Genomic DNA, 16,670 nt, shown 5'->3' with positions numbered 1-16,670 from the left:
AGAGAGAGAGGATACTTTATTTTTTAAAAAATGCAATTAAAATAACTTTTGGCACAAATATTGGCCATTAACATAACTTGGAAAGAAACTGATGAAGACAAACTCCTCTTCTTCCCTTCTTTTACCACCACAGAGCAATTCTCATAGTGGGCTTGAAAATCAACAATTATCTCCTTATTCAAATTGGGGGGATGGGGAATTTAGAGAACAACCAAAATGGTTGGTTAAGGTGCCAGTGTTTTCAATTAGATGAAAGGTGAATTATAGTTAGCCTCCCAAAAACACTTGAATCACACCATTAGTAGTAAAAGAAAGTAAAGTTTGAATTAAGGTACCAAACCAACCCTCATGTGAACTTGTAATGAAGTGCCACATAAATTGCCATGGCCAAATTTGAGGCACCATGACAATTATTGCTAGCAATAGATAATATCATTCAACTAAGGGGGACGCATCTCTGCTGCCCGAATGAATGCAACGATTTCTGATATCTGTGCTGATTGAATTTGAATAACAATCTGATACCGTAGTGGCTGCTGCTATATATGCTTGTTGATGATCAACTTCCATGCTAGATAACGTTACAGAAGTTTCCAATATCTGTTGACCTTGGTGAGACTTGATAGATACTATATCTGATGAACTTTTCTTTTCCAATTGAATGTATTTATCAACCTTCATATTAAATGACGGTACAGAAGTTCTTATTTCTTGGGGGCAATGCTGCAGCATTCACCAAATTCGATTCATTTTGGCTCTGTTTCTCATAGGCCGAATCTGAGCAGTATAACCAAGCAACAAAGTCGCTAAATAGATCATTTTCATATTTTCTAGGCCCATTATTTTTTATGACCAAATCTTGATTTATTTTTTTTAATTATAAATTAGTTTTAATATCTTTTTGCTCTAGTCATGGATGTTCTCACTAGACATTTGCAAGAGGATGTAACTTGGTGTATGCTTTTTGCTGATGATATTCTTCTTGTTGATAAGACTAGAGAGGGAGTTGAAGGTAAATTTAAATTATGGAGGTCAACTTTGGAGTCTAATGGTTTTCGCTTGAGCAGATCTAAAACTGAATATATGGAGTGTAATTTTAGTAGCAATAGACCTAGTGAGAGGATTGTGACTTTGGGCGATCAAGTCATTAATAAGAGTACGCGTTTTAGATATCTTGGATCTATTATTCAGAGTTATGGTGAAATTGATGGGGATATTATTAACATAATTCAAGTTGGATGATTGAAGTGGAGGAATGCATTGGGCTTATTGTGCGATAGAAAAGTCCCCCTCAAACTTAAGGGAAAATTCTATAAAATGGTGGTGAACCTGCAATGCTTTATGGTGCCGAATGTTGACCATTAAAAGAGAAGCATAATACTAAGTTAAGTGTTGCAGAGATGAGGATGCTTAGGTGGATGAGTGGCTTGACCCTTAGAGATAGAATACGAAATGAGCATATACGTGAAAAGGTTGGAGTAGCTCCAGTGGAAGATAAGATTAGAGAGAGTCGCCTTAGATAGTTTGGTCACATTAAACGGAGGCCTTTCGATGGCCCGGTTAGGAAAGTTGAGGTATTAGAATTGACTTATAAGAAAGGTAGAGGTAGACCTAAAAAGACTTGGTTAGAAAATATTAGAAATGATCTTTGTTTATTAGATTTAAATGAGAATTGACTTTTAACCGGACACAACGAAAAAGGATTCATGTAACTGACCCCATATAGTGGGATAAAGGCTTGATATTGTTGTTGTTGTTGTAATTATAAATTAGTTTTAATTATAGTAAGGATAAGTATGCCTTCTTTATTCATTAATTTATATTTTATTATTAATTTAATCAATATCTTTTGTATATAACTTTGATCTTTGATTGGATTTTTGAAATTTTGAATAATTCAGATAGCCTATGTTTTGGCATTATATAATTTTGTCTGTGGATTTAACAATTTGTTTTTTGAGGTTTTGGCATCATCAACTTGAGGATTTGTTGGTTTTGTTATCATTTTTTTATTTTTTTTTTCTTTCAATTTTCTTTTAATTTAATTAATCCATTGTATACTGAGTGTCAAAGTTAAGATAATAGTTTATTGTGATAATATTTTGACTTGTGTTTTTTTGGCTATTCAATATAATTGTTTTGTGCATCGTGTATGGCCGTATGGGTGTCAATATCAGTTGGTGGGTCGGGTTCAAATCTAACTTGATGTTGACTCGATCCAAGCTTGTCTATTTATCATATTGGTCAAAATGTTTTACAAGAACGCGATTCAAATCGAACCAGCCTAATCCAAATCTAACCCATTTGACTTGTTTATTACATGAATTTTGTAATTTTTTTAGATCAACGTGATATGTTTATCTCAAATATAACGTGTTTAACCCGGAAACAACCAATTTAATCTTAACATGATTCATTTGACCTAAATCCAAATGACAATTGGGTTGATTTGAGATAATTTTGGGTTTTGGGTCAACCTGAATCTGGCTCGTTACATCATAATCTTCTATCCCCTTTAAAAAAAAAAAATCCACACAATAACAATTTTTTCTTTCTGCAATCACCCAAATGAGCCCTTCAGTAATGTCCAAATAAAAATTAAATAACTTTAGGACTTCTTTGGATGTTAAAAAGGTGAAAAGAATGTTTTATATATATCATATCTATGGTTTCATAGCATGTCAAAGCCTTTAATTTGCATAATTTTTATTCACTTCAGCCAAACACACCTCGAGAATCCCATTATGTGCTGGAACATGTAAATCTGTTCTTAGATGCTCCTGAAAGTGGCAGTTCTGACGTTTTATTGTGGGGGGGAGTGTGAATTTGAAAGAAATAAATAATTTTCTTCTACTTTCAAACTACAAACATAATCCCTTACATCGTTTTCTGTGTGTTTCAAAATATACTCTTTAGTTTCCATAGCCACTTAACAGCCATATGAAAACTTTCTTAGAAAGGCCTCTTACCGATTGCATATTTGCATACCCCACAAGCGCTCATCCGAAAAGGATTAGACTCTTTATTTTATTATGTGAAATTATTCTTATCTTAACCAAGCTGTTAATTTTGAGTAATTGACACATGATCGATGGATGGGAAGGTGAAAGCGGAAGAAAATAGATGATTATAAATCAGAAATAGCAATAGGCAACCAGAAAAATGTTGCAAACCATTCTTATTCACATTTTATTGGGTATTCAAGATTTGTGGCAGGCTAATTATCATTGGATGAAGTATACTTAATAGTAATTATGCCATTAAGTTATTAAAAATAGATAAAATAAAGTAGTAAATAGAATGTTAAAATTCTGGCGGCTTTCTTAGTTGGATTGCAACAGAATTCTATTGCATTGTTTCTCTTCTCCGGAAGAATTTTGGGCACAAAGTTTGGTGACGTCTGTGACTCCATTATCCGGCAAGTGCTAAAGTGTAGATGTTTAGGGTGTTGAAAGCAGGAGAGATGTTCGATTCAGGTGGAAGGGTAATGATCTAAGCGTTATCATTGATCTGTTTGGCTATTGAGAAGAGTCCTCATTTCCGGGGCTTCTGCTTCAAAAATTGTTACTGCAAGAAAATTGTTGTTTATGAAGGTAGGCTCTAGTGAAAATCTGCCTGTTTCGTAGAGAGCTTGTTTTTGAAGTTGGTGGCCATGTCTGCAATTAGTTTACTCTGACTTTTGGGTGAATCCATAGTATGATTAGGGACTTTGGTGCTTATTATGCTGAAAGGCGGCGTTCCTTGATGCGGAGCATTTTAGTTATAGTATTCCTTATGAGTAGTTTATTTAAGTTTGTTCTTACTAGTTTTTAGAATGTTCTTAAAAATGCTTCTTAGGACTAGCTTAGTAATAGTTTCTAGAATATTCCTATTAGCCTTAGCAAATTATTGTAGTAAGAAGGATATGATGAATATTATTCTCTTTTGAAGCTTAGTTCTTGTCTTTGTTCCCTTGGATTGGGAATTCCCTTCAAGCAGGTCCGATTCTTCCGATGATCACCACATCATTTATGTTGACTGAATTGTCATAGAATTAGATGTAAATTAAGCTCATTCATGAACTCCATCCCATTATTTGGAATAATCATCGATGAGAAAACGAATTTCTTCGATCAATTGCTACCCGCGAGAAGTTTTGGTAATGCACAATTGATTCCCTTTATATACATGCCATGCTTTATGTAGTAGTCTTGTGTAGGTAATTGATTAGTGCATTGCACTCTATTGTTAGAGAAATTGCTATCCATGGCATATATCTCCTGAAATTCTTTCATGCCTATGTAACAAGGCAAGTTGACTTAACATTTATACTAAGGGCGTCAGCCACATGTAAAAAATAGGAGCAGAGCATAAATTATCCTTTATTTCATCAAAACATTCCTATTTGGAAATGTTCCAGTTGAAGCTTTTCTTCGTCAAGTAGTCCGAATCAGAGAAATGAGTGCTGTCGAAGTACCTGTTCATCGTCAGAGATGAGAATTTCAGTTTAGGGTTGGCATAGAAATTCCTTTGTGGTCTCCTTACAGTTCAATTCACCGTCTTAGTTCCTCCTTGGACTGGTATGGTAGCCACCTTCATCGGAGGGAAGATGTCATAGCTTTTGATGTTATGAAGTTCCTGTCATACCTTTATCATGAATTGTTGGAATTCCAACAACGGTTTGTGTGCCGATTGAGCTTTTCAGAATGAAAGACATCAATCCGAAAACGAGTTGGATTCATGCTGACCCATTTCCAATTTCACGTCTAGTTCCGGTCAACCCGAAAACACGAAATCAATCCGAAATTGACATGCATCCGAATCGCAGTTTGCTCGCCTACTGATTGCCTGCTCCGTCGAGCTCGCCGCCCATCATGTTCGCGCTTGCATGATCGCAATTGCTTGCACTCGCATCGTCGCAAGGTCACACCCACTCGCCTCGCACTTGTTTTTGCCTCGACCTCTGGTGCTTGTTTCGGCCAATTTGGTTAGCGTGTTGGGTCAGGTTGACCCAGGTTTAGGGTGGGTCGGGTCTGGGTTTAGATTTCGGACAAGTTTGTGTAATCTTGGGTCAAATTTGGGTCGGATCAATTGAGGGTGGGTTAGTTTTGGATTGGATTTGAACACAACTCAAATATTCATTTTGACACCCCCTATCTTTAAGTCGTGGCTGGCCTATAAGAACTAATCATTATTAGACTAAGCATAATTAACATTAATTATGCAATCAAGCTGCTAAAACAGAGAAATAGAAACACAAAAGAGAGTAAATAGTTTAGCTGCTTTCTTATTTGGTGTGCGGGAAAATCACAAACCAGTAATAATTATGATTTATTTAAAAAAAAAAATTAATCCAAAGTCTTTAAAGATTGCTCCAACTAAAATAGTATATTTGTATATAAATCGGTTTACTTTTGGAATTATATATTAGTAGTGTAACTTAGTCAAGCAAACTAATGAGTCATACAGAGCTCACCTGAGTCGAACCAATGAGCTGATAAATCAAAATTAAGATATTCTTGATTCAACTCATTAACTTCTTGTGAAGTGATTAGTTTAAAAAATGTAAATATAAATATACTTAAATATATTAGAGTTGAAAATTTTGCGTATAAAATTATTGCTTATTTAAAACTTATATTTTTTTCTTTATTTTAAGCATTTTTTAAATTATTTTCCTCTAATTCCTCATTAATTTTGTTACAATAGCTTGATTTTTTTTTTTTTTTTAATAAAGGAGTCAACTCGCCGGTTTAAACTCGTAGAACACTTATTTAATCTCTCATGGATTAGCCAGACAATGATGGTGTGGAATAATAATTTGATTATAATGATTAAATGATGATGGATATATTAAAAAGCTGATGATAATAAGATGGTAAATTTAAAATTTTTAATTCAAATTTATGTTAGTACTGAAATCAAAATAACAGCGACACAGCCTCAATTCAATAACAGATTTTTTATTTTTTTAATAATAATAAATTATAAATTAAAAATATGTGATTTAAAATTTAATTTTAAATAAACAATTTTCTCCGCTAGAGCAACACTAATTACACTGATTGATGACGGGGAGCAGCAAACGACATGTAATTCGCATCCGACCCACCCCCGTAAACTGTTTAGCAAACTGCCAAATCCCTAAAGGCTAAAGCTTCAAAAGTCAAAAACAATTAAATTATAATCTTTAATCGAAAAAGAAAATCGACAAGTTAAATGGGTTTCCAGTATCATCCGCCACTAACCACACTACGCCCAGCCAGGCAATGCCTTTCCACGTGACCATACTCTTCCTCTGCCTTGATTGCAGTTATTATTCGCATTTCCCCCTTCTCACTCACCGCGCCGCGCCCAAACTTCTCTCGTCTTTCTCCTCTTCGCTCTTTTTTATGTTTCCAATTCCCTTCCTACAATGCCGTGGCTACTTCTCCTGTTTTTCGCTCTGCCGTTGCCGGCGACCAAAGCCGCTTTTGACTCCCGTACGCTTCTCAGTGCCAAGGCAGCCGATCTAGCCGACCCCGTCGGCCACCTCGACGATTGGTCCCCTTCCACCTCCCCCTGCAACTGGACCGGCATTACGTGCAACGCCGGCGGAAAAGTCATCGCCGTCGTGCTCGAAGGGCTTGGCATCTCCGGTAGCTTCCCCGCCTCCTTTTGCCGTATCCACACCCTCCGCCGCTTAATTCTCGGCGGCAACTTCCTCAACGGCTCTCTCCTCCCTTTTTCCTTCTCCCTCTGCTCTCGTCTCCACCATCTCGACCTCTCCTCCAACTGTTTTGTTGGCTTCCTGCCCGAGACGGCCGCGGTGTTCCCGGAGCTCATTCATCTGGATCTTTCACAAAATAACTTCTCCGGTCCAATACTCCCTGGATTCGGCAGTAGTTTTCCAGCGCTCCGGGTGCTCGATCTCTATGGAAACCTTCTATCGGGAACGATACCACGCTTTCTCGCCAATCTTACTGAGCTCACCCACTTCAATCTTGCACTAAATCCGTTCTCCCCTGCTCCGCTACCGCCGGAGATCGGGAATCTTACCAAGCTGGAAGCCCTCTGGCTCACATTCTGTAACCTCGCAGACCAAATTCCACAGTCGATTGGAAATCTAGCTAAGCTGCGGAACCTTGATCTCTCCCACAATGCGCTTACAGGGACGATTCCTGAGAGTATCGGACGGCTTGCAAGCATCAACCAAATAGAGTTATATGAAAACCAACTCTCCGGTGACCTTCCAGAGATTTTGGGAAATCTGACTTCACTGCGCTATTTCGATGTCTCAGAAAACAATTTAACTGGGAGACTGCCGGATAAGTTGGCCGGATTGCATCTGATCTCGCTCGGGCTCAATGATAACTTCTTTAATGGGAAGATTCCGGCGGTTCTCGCCCTGAACCCCAATCTTGTTGAGCTGAAGCTTTTCAATAATAGCTTCTCCGGCGAACTCCCTGCAGCGCTCGGTCTGTACTCTGATATCGAGCACTTCGACGTATCCACGAATCGGCTCATCGGAAAGCTACCCCCCGATTTATGTGCCAGGCGAGCACTGCAAAGGCTTGTTGCCTTCGATAACTATTTATCCGGCGAGCTTCCGTCGAGCCTCGGTGAATGTAAGAGCCTCTTTTATGTCCGAATTCAAAACAATGACTTCTCGGGAAGGATTTCGGATAGTTTCTGGAGCCTTCCCAAAATCTACCTAATCGAACTTCGCGGCAACAGATTCAATGGATCTCTGCCGCCTGTGCTCTTCACCTTGCGGAACCTTACTCAACTCATAATCGCAGAAAATGATTTCTCCGGTACGATTCCATCGGCGATCTGCCAGTTATCAGAGCTTACGGTAATTGATGCCAGTGAAAATCAACTCTCCGGTGATCTACCTCTGTGCATTGCAGGCCTCTCAAAGCTTCAGCAGCTTAATCTGCAGAGCAACATGCTCTCCGGCCGCATTCCGGCCGGCTCATGGCCGGCCCTCGTCGAGCTCAACCTGTCAAGAAACCAGTTCTCTGGTGAAATCCCGAACAGCATCGGAAAACTCGTCGTACTCACCTACCTGGATCTCTCTGGAAACAGACTGTCAGGTGGGATCCCCCCGGAGCTTGCTGTGCTCAAACTAAACGCCCTAAATCTCTCCGGAAATAATCTCACCGGAGAAATCCCGGCCGATCTATATACTCAGGCGTCAATTGGGGCTTTCTCAGATAATCCCGGGCTCTGCAGCGCTGTAAGTACCGAGCAGTTCCCTCGCTGCACATCTCTGGCCGGGATAGCCATAAGCCGTTCCGCCCGTGCTTCTTGCTTTATAGCTGCAGCTGTTATTCTCAGCGCCGCCGCGCTTCTTGTTGCCTCGTTGTTGCTCCGCCGTCGTCGCCATCACCGCCGGCAAGAGTGGAAGGAGGGCGGGAATTTGGGTAAGACAACATCGACGTGGAAGTTAACATCGTTTCAGCGCGTGGGATTTAACGAATCGGAGATTTTTGACCATTTAACTGAACGGAATTTAGTGGGTTCGGGACGGTCGGGTCGGGTCTACAAAGTTGGGCTGAAAACGGGCCAGGTTGTGGCTGTGAAACGTCTATGGACCGGGCGGCGTGGGCCAGGTAGGGCAGTTGAAGACCTAGAATTTCGGGCGGAAGTGGAAACATTGGGGAGTGTGCGGCACGCAAATATCGTGAAGCTTCTATTCTACTGCTCCGCGGAGGAATGTAAGTTACTCGTGTACGATTATATGGAAAACGGGAGTCTTGCCGAAGCGTTGCATGGGGGAAAGATAGGCGGTGAACCGTTGGATTGGGAACGGAGGGCTAGGATTGCACTAGGCGCGGCTCAGGGTTTGGCGTACCTGCACCACGATTGTGTGCCGGCGATCGTGCACCGCGACGTGAAGCCGAGCAATATACTGCTTGATGCCGACTTTACCGCGCACGTGGGAGATTTCGGACTCGCTCGGTTTTTGGGCTTGAACACGTGCAGCGGTGACTCGCTAAGCCAGCAATTCATGTCCCATGTGGCGGGTTCTTGTGGATACATCGCTCCAGGTTTGAAAAAAAATAAAATAAAAAAAAATAAAAAAATATATATTTATATAATGCATTTTCTTGGCAAAAATTACAATTTGTGTGCATTGAACGATGCAGAGTATGCATACACGCTGAAGGTGAAGGAGAAATCAGACGTATACAGCTTCGGCGTTGTGTTGCTGGAGCTGGTAACAGGAAAGAAGGCTATTGATCCTTCTTTCGGGGAGAACGAAGATATAGTGAAGTGGGTTACAAGCTCCATTGCTGCTCATTCGACCAAGGAAGATTTGAGGTTTCTAATGGACTATAGGCTGCAGCCATGCTCGGCGAGCCAGTACAAGGAGATGGTGAGGGTTTTGCATGTAGGGATACTCTGCACCTCCGCCTTCCCCATGAACAGGCCTTCCATGAGAAGAGTTGTGGACCTGCTTAGAGATCACAGGGATGTCAGCTTCTTGCTCTCTGCTTATCAGAAACAGTGATCGAACTTCTTGTTTTATATCTCGCTATTTTCTTTTTCTTGTTGCGTGGATTAATGAAGGTCCTATTTTTAAACAGAAATTTTGTACTTTTTAAATGCTGCAGTACTGAAATCAAATTCATGTAAAATCCGTTTCTTGCTGAATAAAATCTTTTGGGTTTTGATGCGAGTATAACATATAAAAGTTTAGTTTAAATTTATATATTATTTTATATTAAAATAAATTCAATAGACTCAATTTTTTTTATCTATGATAAATCATAGAATATCAAATTTTAAAATGCCTGTCAAGAAAAAAAAATTGCTCAGCCAATTCTTTTGATCATGATAAATTTAAAATTTTTAAATTTAATTATATCAAGATGAGTATAATATGTTGTTAATTGATTCATTCATTTTTATATTACACCTATTTTAAAGAATGGATGAAAGAATCACAGTCGAGTTTAAGAGTGTAATTAGAGCCAGTAATATAAACAAAAATTACATCTGGTAAGGTAGAGCAATTTTGCACTTGGACACATACTAAAGACTTTTTTTTTTTTTTTTGCAGTGAGAGAGTCAACTGTGAGGGGGCAATAGCTAGCAATCTTAAAAATACCTATAGGAGTCTAACAAGCCAATGAAAGGTTATGAATCTTAGCCTAGCTAGTACAACAGGATAGAAGAAAGCTCTTCACACTTTGGACGAAATGATGACGACCATTTCTATAAAATGAAAAGTTTCCCTTGGAAAAACATTGATGGATAGCCTAAATCTTGTTGTTTCCATTAAGATTGTGTGAATCAAAGCTCTAAATTTTCATCTCCAATATGCATTATATATGCCACAATGAATTCCTAAAAGGCATATTCCATAAGAAACACAAAACCTTCTTATCTTCAAGATCATCATTATATATTCCTCACTTGGCATAATACAAACAAAAATAACACTTTCGACAACCAACACTGTAAATCCAATAATAAATATGCTTTATGTAATTATCTATAATATAAGTCTATTTCTCATTCATATACATATTATATTTTAATTATTTCATCGAATTTTGAGCCACAATTTTATCATCAAGTCGACTAAATAAATAAATGACAGAGCGATGAAAGATGAACTTAATGTCTTGGAAATAAATAATATTTGGACTGTAGCCACTTTTGCCCCATGGAAAGCATGCTATTGGATGTAAATGGATTTATTTGATGCTCGAAAGAGATCTAAAAGTAAAGCTAAGAGAAAAAGTAATTTCTTTCTGTGATTATTTTGGCTTGGCTTTGCTGTTGATATGTGGACTATGATGAGGCAATTATGATTAACCCTGGGTTGGCTTGGTGTTGACAATCTTGGTGGTTAGTGTGGTTTCCTCTATGATTAGATTTTCAGTTGGATGGTGTGGCTTTCTACTGCCAATGGATGGTCATTTCCTTGCTACTAGGTGGAAGCAGAATTGCCAGATCGAGTCCATGTGGCTGGGTGAACTTGACCGTTGAGTTTCTTTTGCTGGTGCTTTTTTGGTTGGCTCGGAGATTTGGGTTTCCTTTCATGTTGTGTTAGCTTTGTTTTTGTTGGATTGTTTTCTTTTGCTTTATTGTATTGGTTGAACGTCGGTTCGTAGGTTTTGTCCTTTTAGAGAGCTGACTTCTCCTTAAGGCATGTAATCAATTTTAGTAATGGATTGCCCCTCTGTGGGTTAAAAAAAAAAAGATTATAAAATTAAGTATAATCATGTTGGCTCTATTAATAAGCACAAAGCTCGGCTTATCTCGAAGGGACACCCACAACAAGAAGGGATATAATTTGGAAAAACATATTCATCGGTCGCCAAAATGGAAAACATTAAAATTTTATTAACAATATTTATTGTCAATCATAATTGGAACTTGATCTAGATGGATATGAATAATGCTTTCTTAACAGGGATTTAGTTGAATAAGTTTATTTGAACTAACCTCGCGAGTACGTCAATAAGGGGGAGGTTTATCAGCAGAAGAAGAAACTGACATGTTGCCTATAAATACATATATTGGCTCAAATAGCTTCACGAAAATGGTAGAAAAAATTCTCTCAATCACTTATAAGGTTTGGTTTTAAACAATCAAAATCAAATTATTCATTATTTACTATTGGAACTAATTCTAACCTCAACATTTTTTTTGGGTATATGACGATGATATTATTGTTGCAAGACCATTTAATGAAGCAATAAATCTTATTAAGAAGTTTCTCAATTCACAATTCAACCTTTAAGATCTCGTCAGTCTCAAATATTTTCTTGGGGTTGAGATCGCATGATAAAGCATGAGTATCATTCTCTCACAAAGGCATTATACCTCATCACAACTCTTAGAAGATGTAGGTATGTTTTCTTGTAAACCCAGCATCATTCCAATGGACCCTCGGAGCCACCTCAATGCAACAAATGGAGATTGATATCCTACCAAATGCGAAACAATACAAGCGCCTCATTGGACGGTTACTATACCTTACATTATCAAGACCCGACATAACTTTTGTTATTCACAAGTTTGGTCAATTTTTGGCCCAACCGCATACACCACATCTTGCAGTCGCTAACTTTCATGTTTTTTTTCTCAAATCTATACTAGGATACTGAATTTAATTATTTTTCCAAAACTTAAGCTCAAAGTTTCTCAAATGCAGACTGAGGATTGAGGATCTAGTCCATACACTAGAAAATTTGTCAGTAGTTTTTGCATCTTTCTAGGAGAGTAATTAGTATCTTGAAAATCTAAAAAAAATAAAACACTATTTCGTGCTCTTCAGTCGAAGTAGAATATCATGCGCTTGCCACAACAATTAGTGAATTAACTTGGATAGCTCAACTCTTAAAAGATTTAGAGAGCTACACAAAAAAACTCTAACTTTTATATTTTGTGATAATCAAGCTACTGTTCATATAGTCACTAACACAACTTTTCATGAACAAACTAAACACATCAAAGTTGAGTGCCACTTCATTCGAGACAAAGTCACCGATAGTTTCATCAAGCTCATGCCAATTCGGTCCTCACATCAACTAGCTGAAATATTTATCAAACCTCTATCTCGTGAACCTTTCTCAACACTAATGTCTAAAATGTCCATCAAGAACATATATAGTACACGTTGAGGGGAGTATTACAACTGCATATAATCAGCTATATCACCAACATTTAACATACATTCTTTACTTACACACACACATACACACCAAAATTATGTAAACACTGAAGTGTGTGAATAATATTTTATTATTCATGATTTCCTATTTTCTTCCCTCTACTTCCTCCCTGAAATTGATTGGGAAATAAAAAATGTGGAGTAAAAGGAAAGAGATAATTAAGTTGGGTATATGGGCGTAAGTGAGACGAGCCGCTCATGAGGTCGCTCATATTCATCTTACTAATGAACTCGCGGGTTGAGCTAGTTTATTAGGCCATGAACTTTAACTTTAATAACTTTTTTTTTTTTTGGAAGAACCGGGGCATAGCCCATTTTATTAAGATGAAAAAGATACATAAAGACTTACAATAAAGCAAAGACTAACAAAGACAAAGAGTTCAACTCAATCAAACCTAACAAAGAGCCAATCATAAACTAAAACAATACAACCCAGCAATTACAAAACCAAAACATCAACGGGAACAAACAGCTAAGAGAATGCTCCCGCCCCAGCCTGACAACAGAACACCCAAAATTTCAGTAGAACTGAAATTTCTCAATAAGATGATGAAAATGCTTCCAGCTACATGTTTTGACCCGTATAGCGTTTTTGATAGTAATGGTAATATTCTCCATAGAATTCCATTTGTTAGCAAATTTCCGGTTGTTCCTTTCTCTCCAAAGGTGGTACACAGTGCAGCCAATCGTAAGCCAGCAGAAGTTCTTTTCCCATTTGGACAAAAGGAGCTGGTTATCAATGTAATCAAAAACCTGAATCAAAGTTGGTCTAAGTAAAAAAGAGTTTAACTTTAATTACATCTCACATATTATATAATATCGTGGTTAAATTTAATGAAGCTTGGCTCGATAACTCACAAGCCACTTTGATTAAATAACCTAAATTCTAATTATTTTTATTTTTTTAGAGATCAAAAGTTCCATTAGATTTTTTCCTTAATTAGCAGAAATACAGAGATCACGATATTGACTATATTGATAAGCTACATATATAGCCCTATAAAATATTCTAAAAATTTTTATTACCTTATCATTTGTTGAATTGTCTTTCATGTTTGGAAAGAGAAAAATGATAGAAGGTTTAATTCTAATTTTGAGAGCTCCTCTACTATCTGTTCCAATAATAAGAAAGCTCTTTGCCTGAAGATTTCAAAAATTAGGCTTCGTTTGCATCAGCTTTCTGACTAAAAGAATCTTTCCAGTAAAAAAGATTCTTAAATTAAAAACTTTTTAACTAAAAAATTTCTTTAGATTCGCCAATTATTTAAAATAATTCCAAGAAAAAAATGTAAATAAATTTAATTTAGATATTGTTATTTATTATTAATGATTTCAAATTTTGTTGAATTTATTTTAAAATATTTCTAAAAATATTATATGCATTAAAAATAATTAAATATTTTCAACTCATAACTAAAAAAAATGTTTAAATTGAGAAAATTATATATATATATATATATATAAGGGCATTTTTGAGCGTATATGGCAAGCAAAGCATGAGAGGGAGTATTGTGAAAGAATTGTTAAGAGAGCTATGTGGACTAGGAAGACTCGAGAGATCTCGATCTACTTATTTACTAAATATATTAAAGCTTTCTTAATATAACATATAATCTTTTAACTATATATAATAGAGATTTGCTTTATAGTTTTGGGAGAAAATATTATGAGATAATCTTTTATTTATTTTATTAGATATGACAGATCTTCTTTGAGATTTGATGTGAGTCATTTATAGAAAGAGAATAATTTTTAATTAATTTTGGGTGATTTATGGGATGTTATTTTCTTGAGTGTGAGGTTATTAAACTTTCCAAATTGATATAAAATTTCATCAATAAATAATCTCGTCGAGGATTTTCTTTGCATTCGTCGAATACGAAGAAGAAAAATATTGCAAGGGGGAGAGAATGCTTTGGTGAAATAGAAGGGAGGAAGAAACTTGGGTTATTATCGTAGAAGAAAAGAAAGAAAAGAGAAGAAAGAAATATCGATTTTTGAGCAATTCTTCGATATCGTAAGAGGAGAAGATTAGAGAGAAGCTTATTTCCTCCCAGCTGGCCATTGATATCAAGAGGCTGCATGCTTTCTATTTTGTTCACTATATTATATAGGAGATTTATCTGGCTTCACCTAACTTCATAAGTGGTAATTAATTTTTTCTCATCTCTCAATGAACAAAGCATAACATCTTCGCATATTTATCTCCTTTTTTATGTTTTAACAAATATTTTGATCCTTTTTGGACTATGAATATAATTAGATCATCTCATAGATTCATACAAATTTTGTTTTTGATTTATCTTATATTTTTATTTAGCGATCACATAATAAAAAAATATAAAAATATAAATTTATCCCTATTATTTGTTTAGTCGTTCAATCTCCTTTTACTTGGAACAAAACAAATATAAGGAGATGAAGATACTAATAGAAAAAATAACCCTTTGTGTGAGAGATTCATTTAACACGTGTTCGATCTACGGAGTTGACGTTGATTTCAAATAGAATCCATAAAGTCCACCAACTTAATTCTTGAATATCTCTTACCTACATTTTCTTATTTTGTTCAAACCTTGCTGAACTATTTTTTTTTTTTCCATATGAAAACGGCTCATCTGTCAAATTAAGATTTTATTTGGGATAATTTGATTAATATTTTCAAAATCTTTAGATTTTTTTAGTTTACTATAACATTATTTATTTATGTATTATACTCATCTCAAAATATATTTAAAGAGCTCGAGTCTCATGATCATAATCAAAGTTTTATTTAGAATATTTTGACCTTACTTGAAGGGGTGTCAAATCGTGTCCACGGATCAGGTTCGGGTCCAATATGACTTTAACCTGACTCAAGCCCAACTCGGTTTAAAAATCGGGTCACTTTTCCCAACATGAACCCAACCTGGTCTAGGTTTAGGTCAACCTAACCCAACCCGTAAGCAATCGACTCGACATGAGCTTTCTTCAATTTGCATGTTTATTCAGCCATATTTCGTAAATCCAACGGTGGCAATGGGAGTTTCTTCTATTCGTGTGCTTATTCAGCCAACTCCCTTAAATTTGAGCACTTATTCAATTGAATCCCGACCCAGAAGAAGTTGCTGGCCGCTAGGGCGCGTGGCTGAATCCGAATGTGATGCGAGCCGAGTCTGAATGCGATGCAACTCACATGAGACAAGCGTCGTAGCACGGGCTAAGTCCAAATGTGACGCGACTCTGACTCACGCGAGACGAGTGCCGGAGAGCGACAAAGAGGTTTCCGGGTCAAATCTGAGTTGGTTTCGGGTTTTTGGGTCAACCCGAAACCCAACCCCATTTTACAAACTGATTGAAATCCCAAACCCTCCCCATTTCGATCTCAAACAGTTTGATCATAACCTAGAATTTTCTGGTCATATTCAGATCGGATTTTCGGATCATGTTAAATATTGACACCCCTACTTACTTGTTATCATCTATTATGTTTGGAAAAATTATGATTAAAAAACGGAGACAATGGACTTCAAAATATTTCAAATTATTTTAAAATGCGTACAATATTAATCATTAATATATTATACTTATCTTAAAATAGATCAAAATTTTTTAAATCAACATTAATTTGATTAGCTTTCCGAATTTTGCTCATTTTCCCCCTTTGGGTCTTTTTTGTTCCTTTGCTTTGGCCAAAAGCAATGCTATATTAGCCATTCATTTCCCTCTTCTGTCTTAAGAAGCAAGTTTTAGCTGAACTAAGCACGTGTGCAGACAAATAATGATGCAAGAGTCCATATGAAGTTAATATATTTGGCTATTTATTATAAAATATTTTATGCATAACAATACGCAGCAGCTTGTGTATGCTTTTCCATATTATTTTTACCACAATTATGGCTTATTGAATATTTAAAAAAATTTTGCTAATAAAAATTATATAATTAAGAAATAGATAACAGATAGCCCAACTCACCTTCCTCTTCCTCTTCCTCTTCGTCTTCCTCTTCCTCTTCCTCTTCCTGTGTTTTGCTTC

At 36.7% G+C, this 16,670-nt stretch overlaps 1 protein-coding gene across 1 annotated transcript; it reads left to right on the top strand.

The window, feature by feature from the left end:
* The first annotated feature begins 1,749 nt into the window (after window positions 1-1,749).
* Window positions 1,750-9,603, top strand: LOC110110291 (LRR receptor-like serine/threonine-protein kinase HSL2). The gene is made up of 2 exons (XM_020841688.2): window positions 1,750-9,014; window positions 9,114-9,603. The coding sequence occupies exons 1-2, from the start codon at window positions 6,395-6,397 to the stop codon at window positions 9,476-9,478; spliced, it is 2,985 nt and encodes a 994-aa protein (XP_020697347.2). The 5' UTR covers window positions 1,750-6,394; the 3' UTR covers window positions 9,479-9,603.
* Window positions 9,604-16,670: the final 7,067 nt, after the last annotated feature.

This window comes from Dendrobium catenatum, unplaced genomic scaffold (genome assembly GCF_001605985.2).
Source record: "Dendrobium catenatum unplaced genomic scaffold, ASM160598v2 fragScaff_scaffold_636, whole genome shotgun sequence".
Taxonomy (NCBI): domain Eukaryota; kingdom Viridiplantae; phylum Streptophyta; class Magnoliopsida; order Asparagales; family Orchidaceae; genus Dendrobium; species Dendrobium catenatum.
This window is presented reverse-complemented; position numbering and strand designations above follow the sequence as displayed.

What these genes read in the sequence shown, in the direction of transcription:
- LOC110110291 (XM_020841688.2), top strand. Translation starts at nt 6,395, where the DNA reads ATGCCGTGGCTACTTCTCCTGTTTTTCGCTCTGCCGTTGCCGGCGACC. An exon ending in TTGTGGATACATCGCTCCAG is followed by an intron (nt 9,015 to 9,113) that starts GTTTGAAAAAAA and finishes TGAACGATGCAG; the next exon opens with AGTATGCATACACGCTGAAG.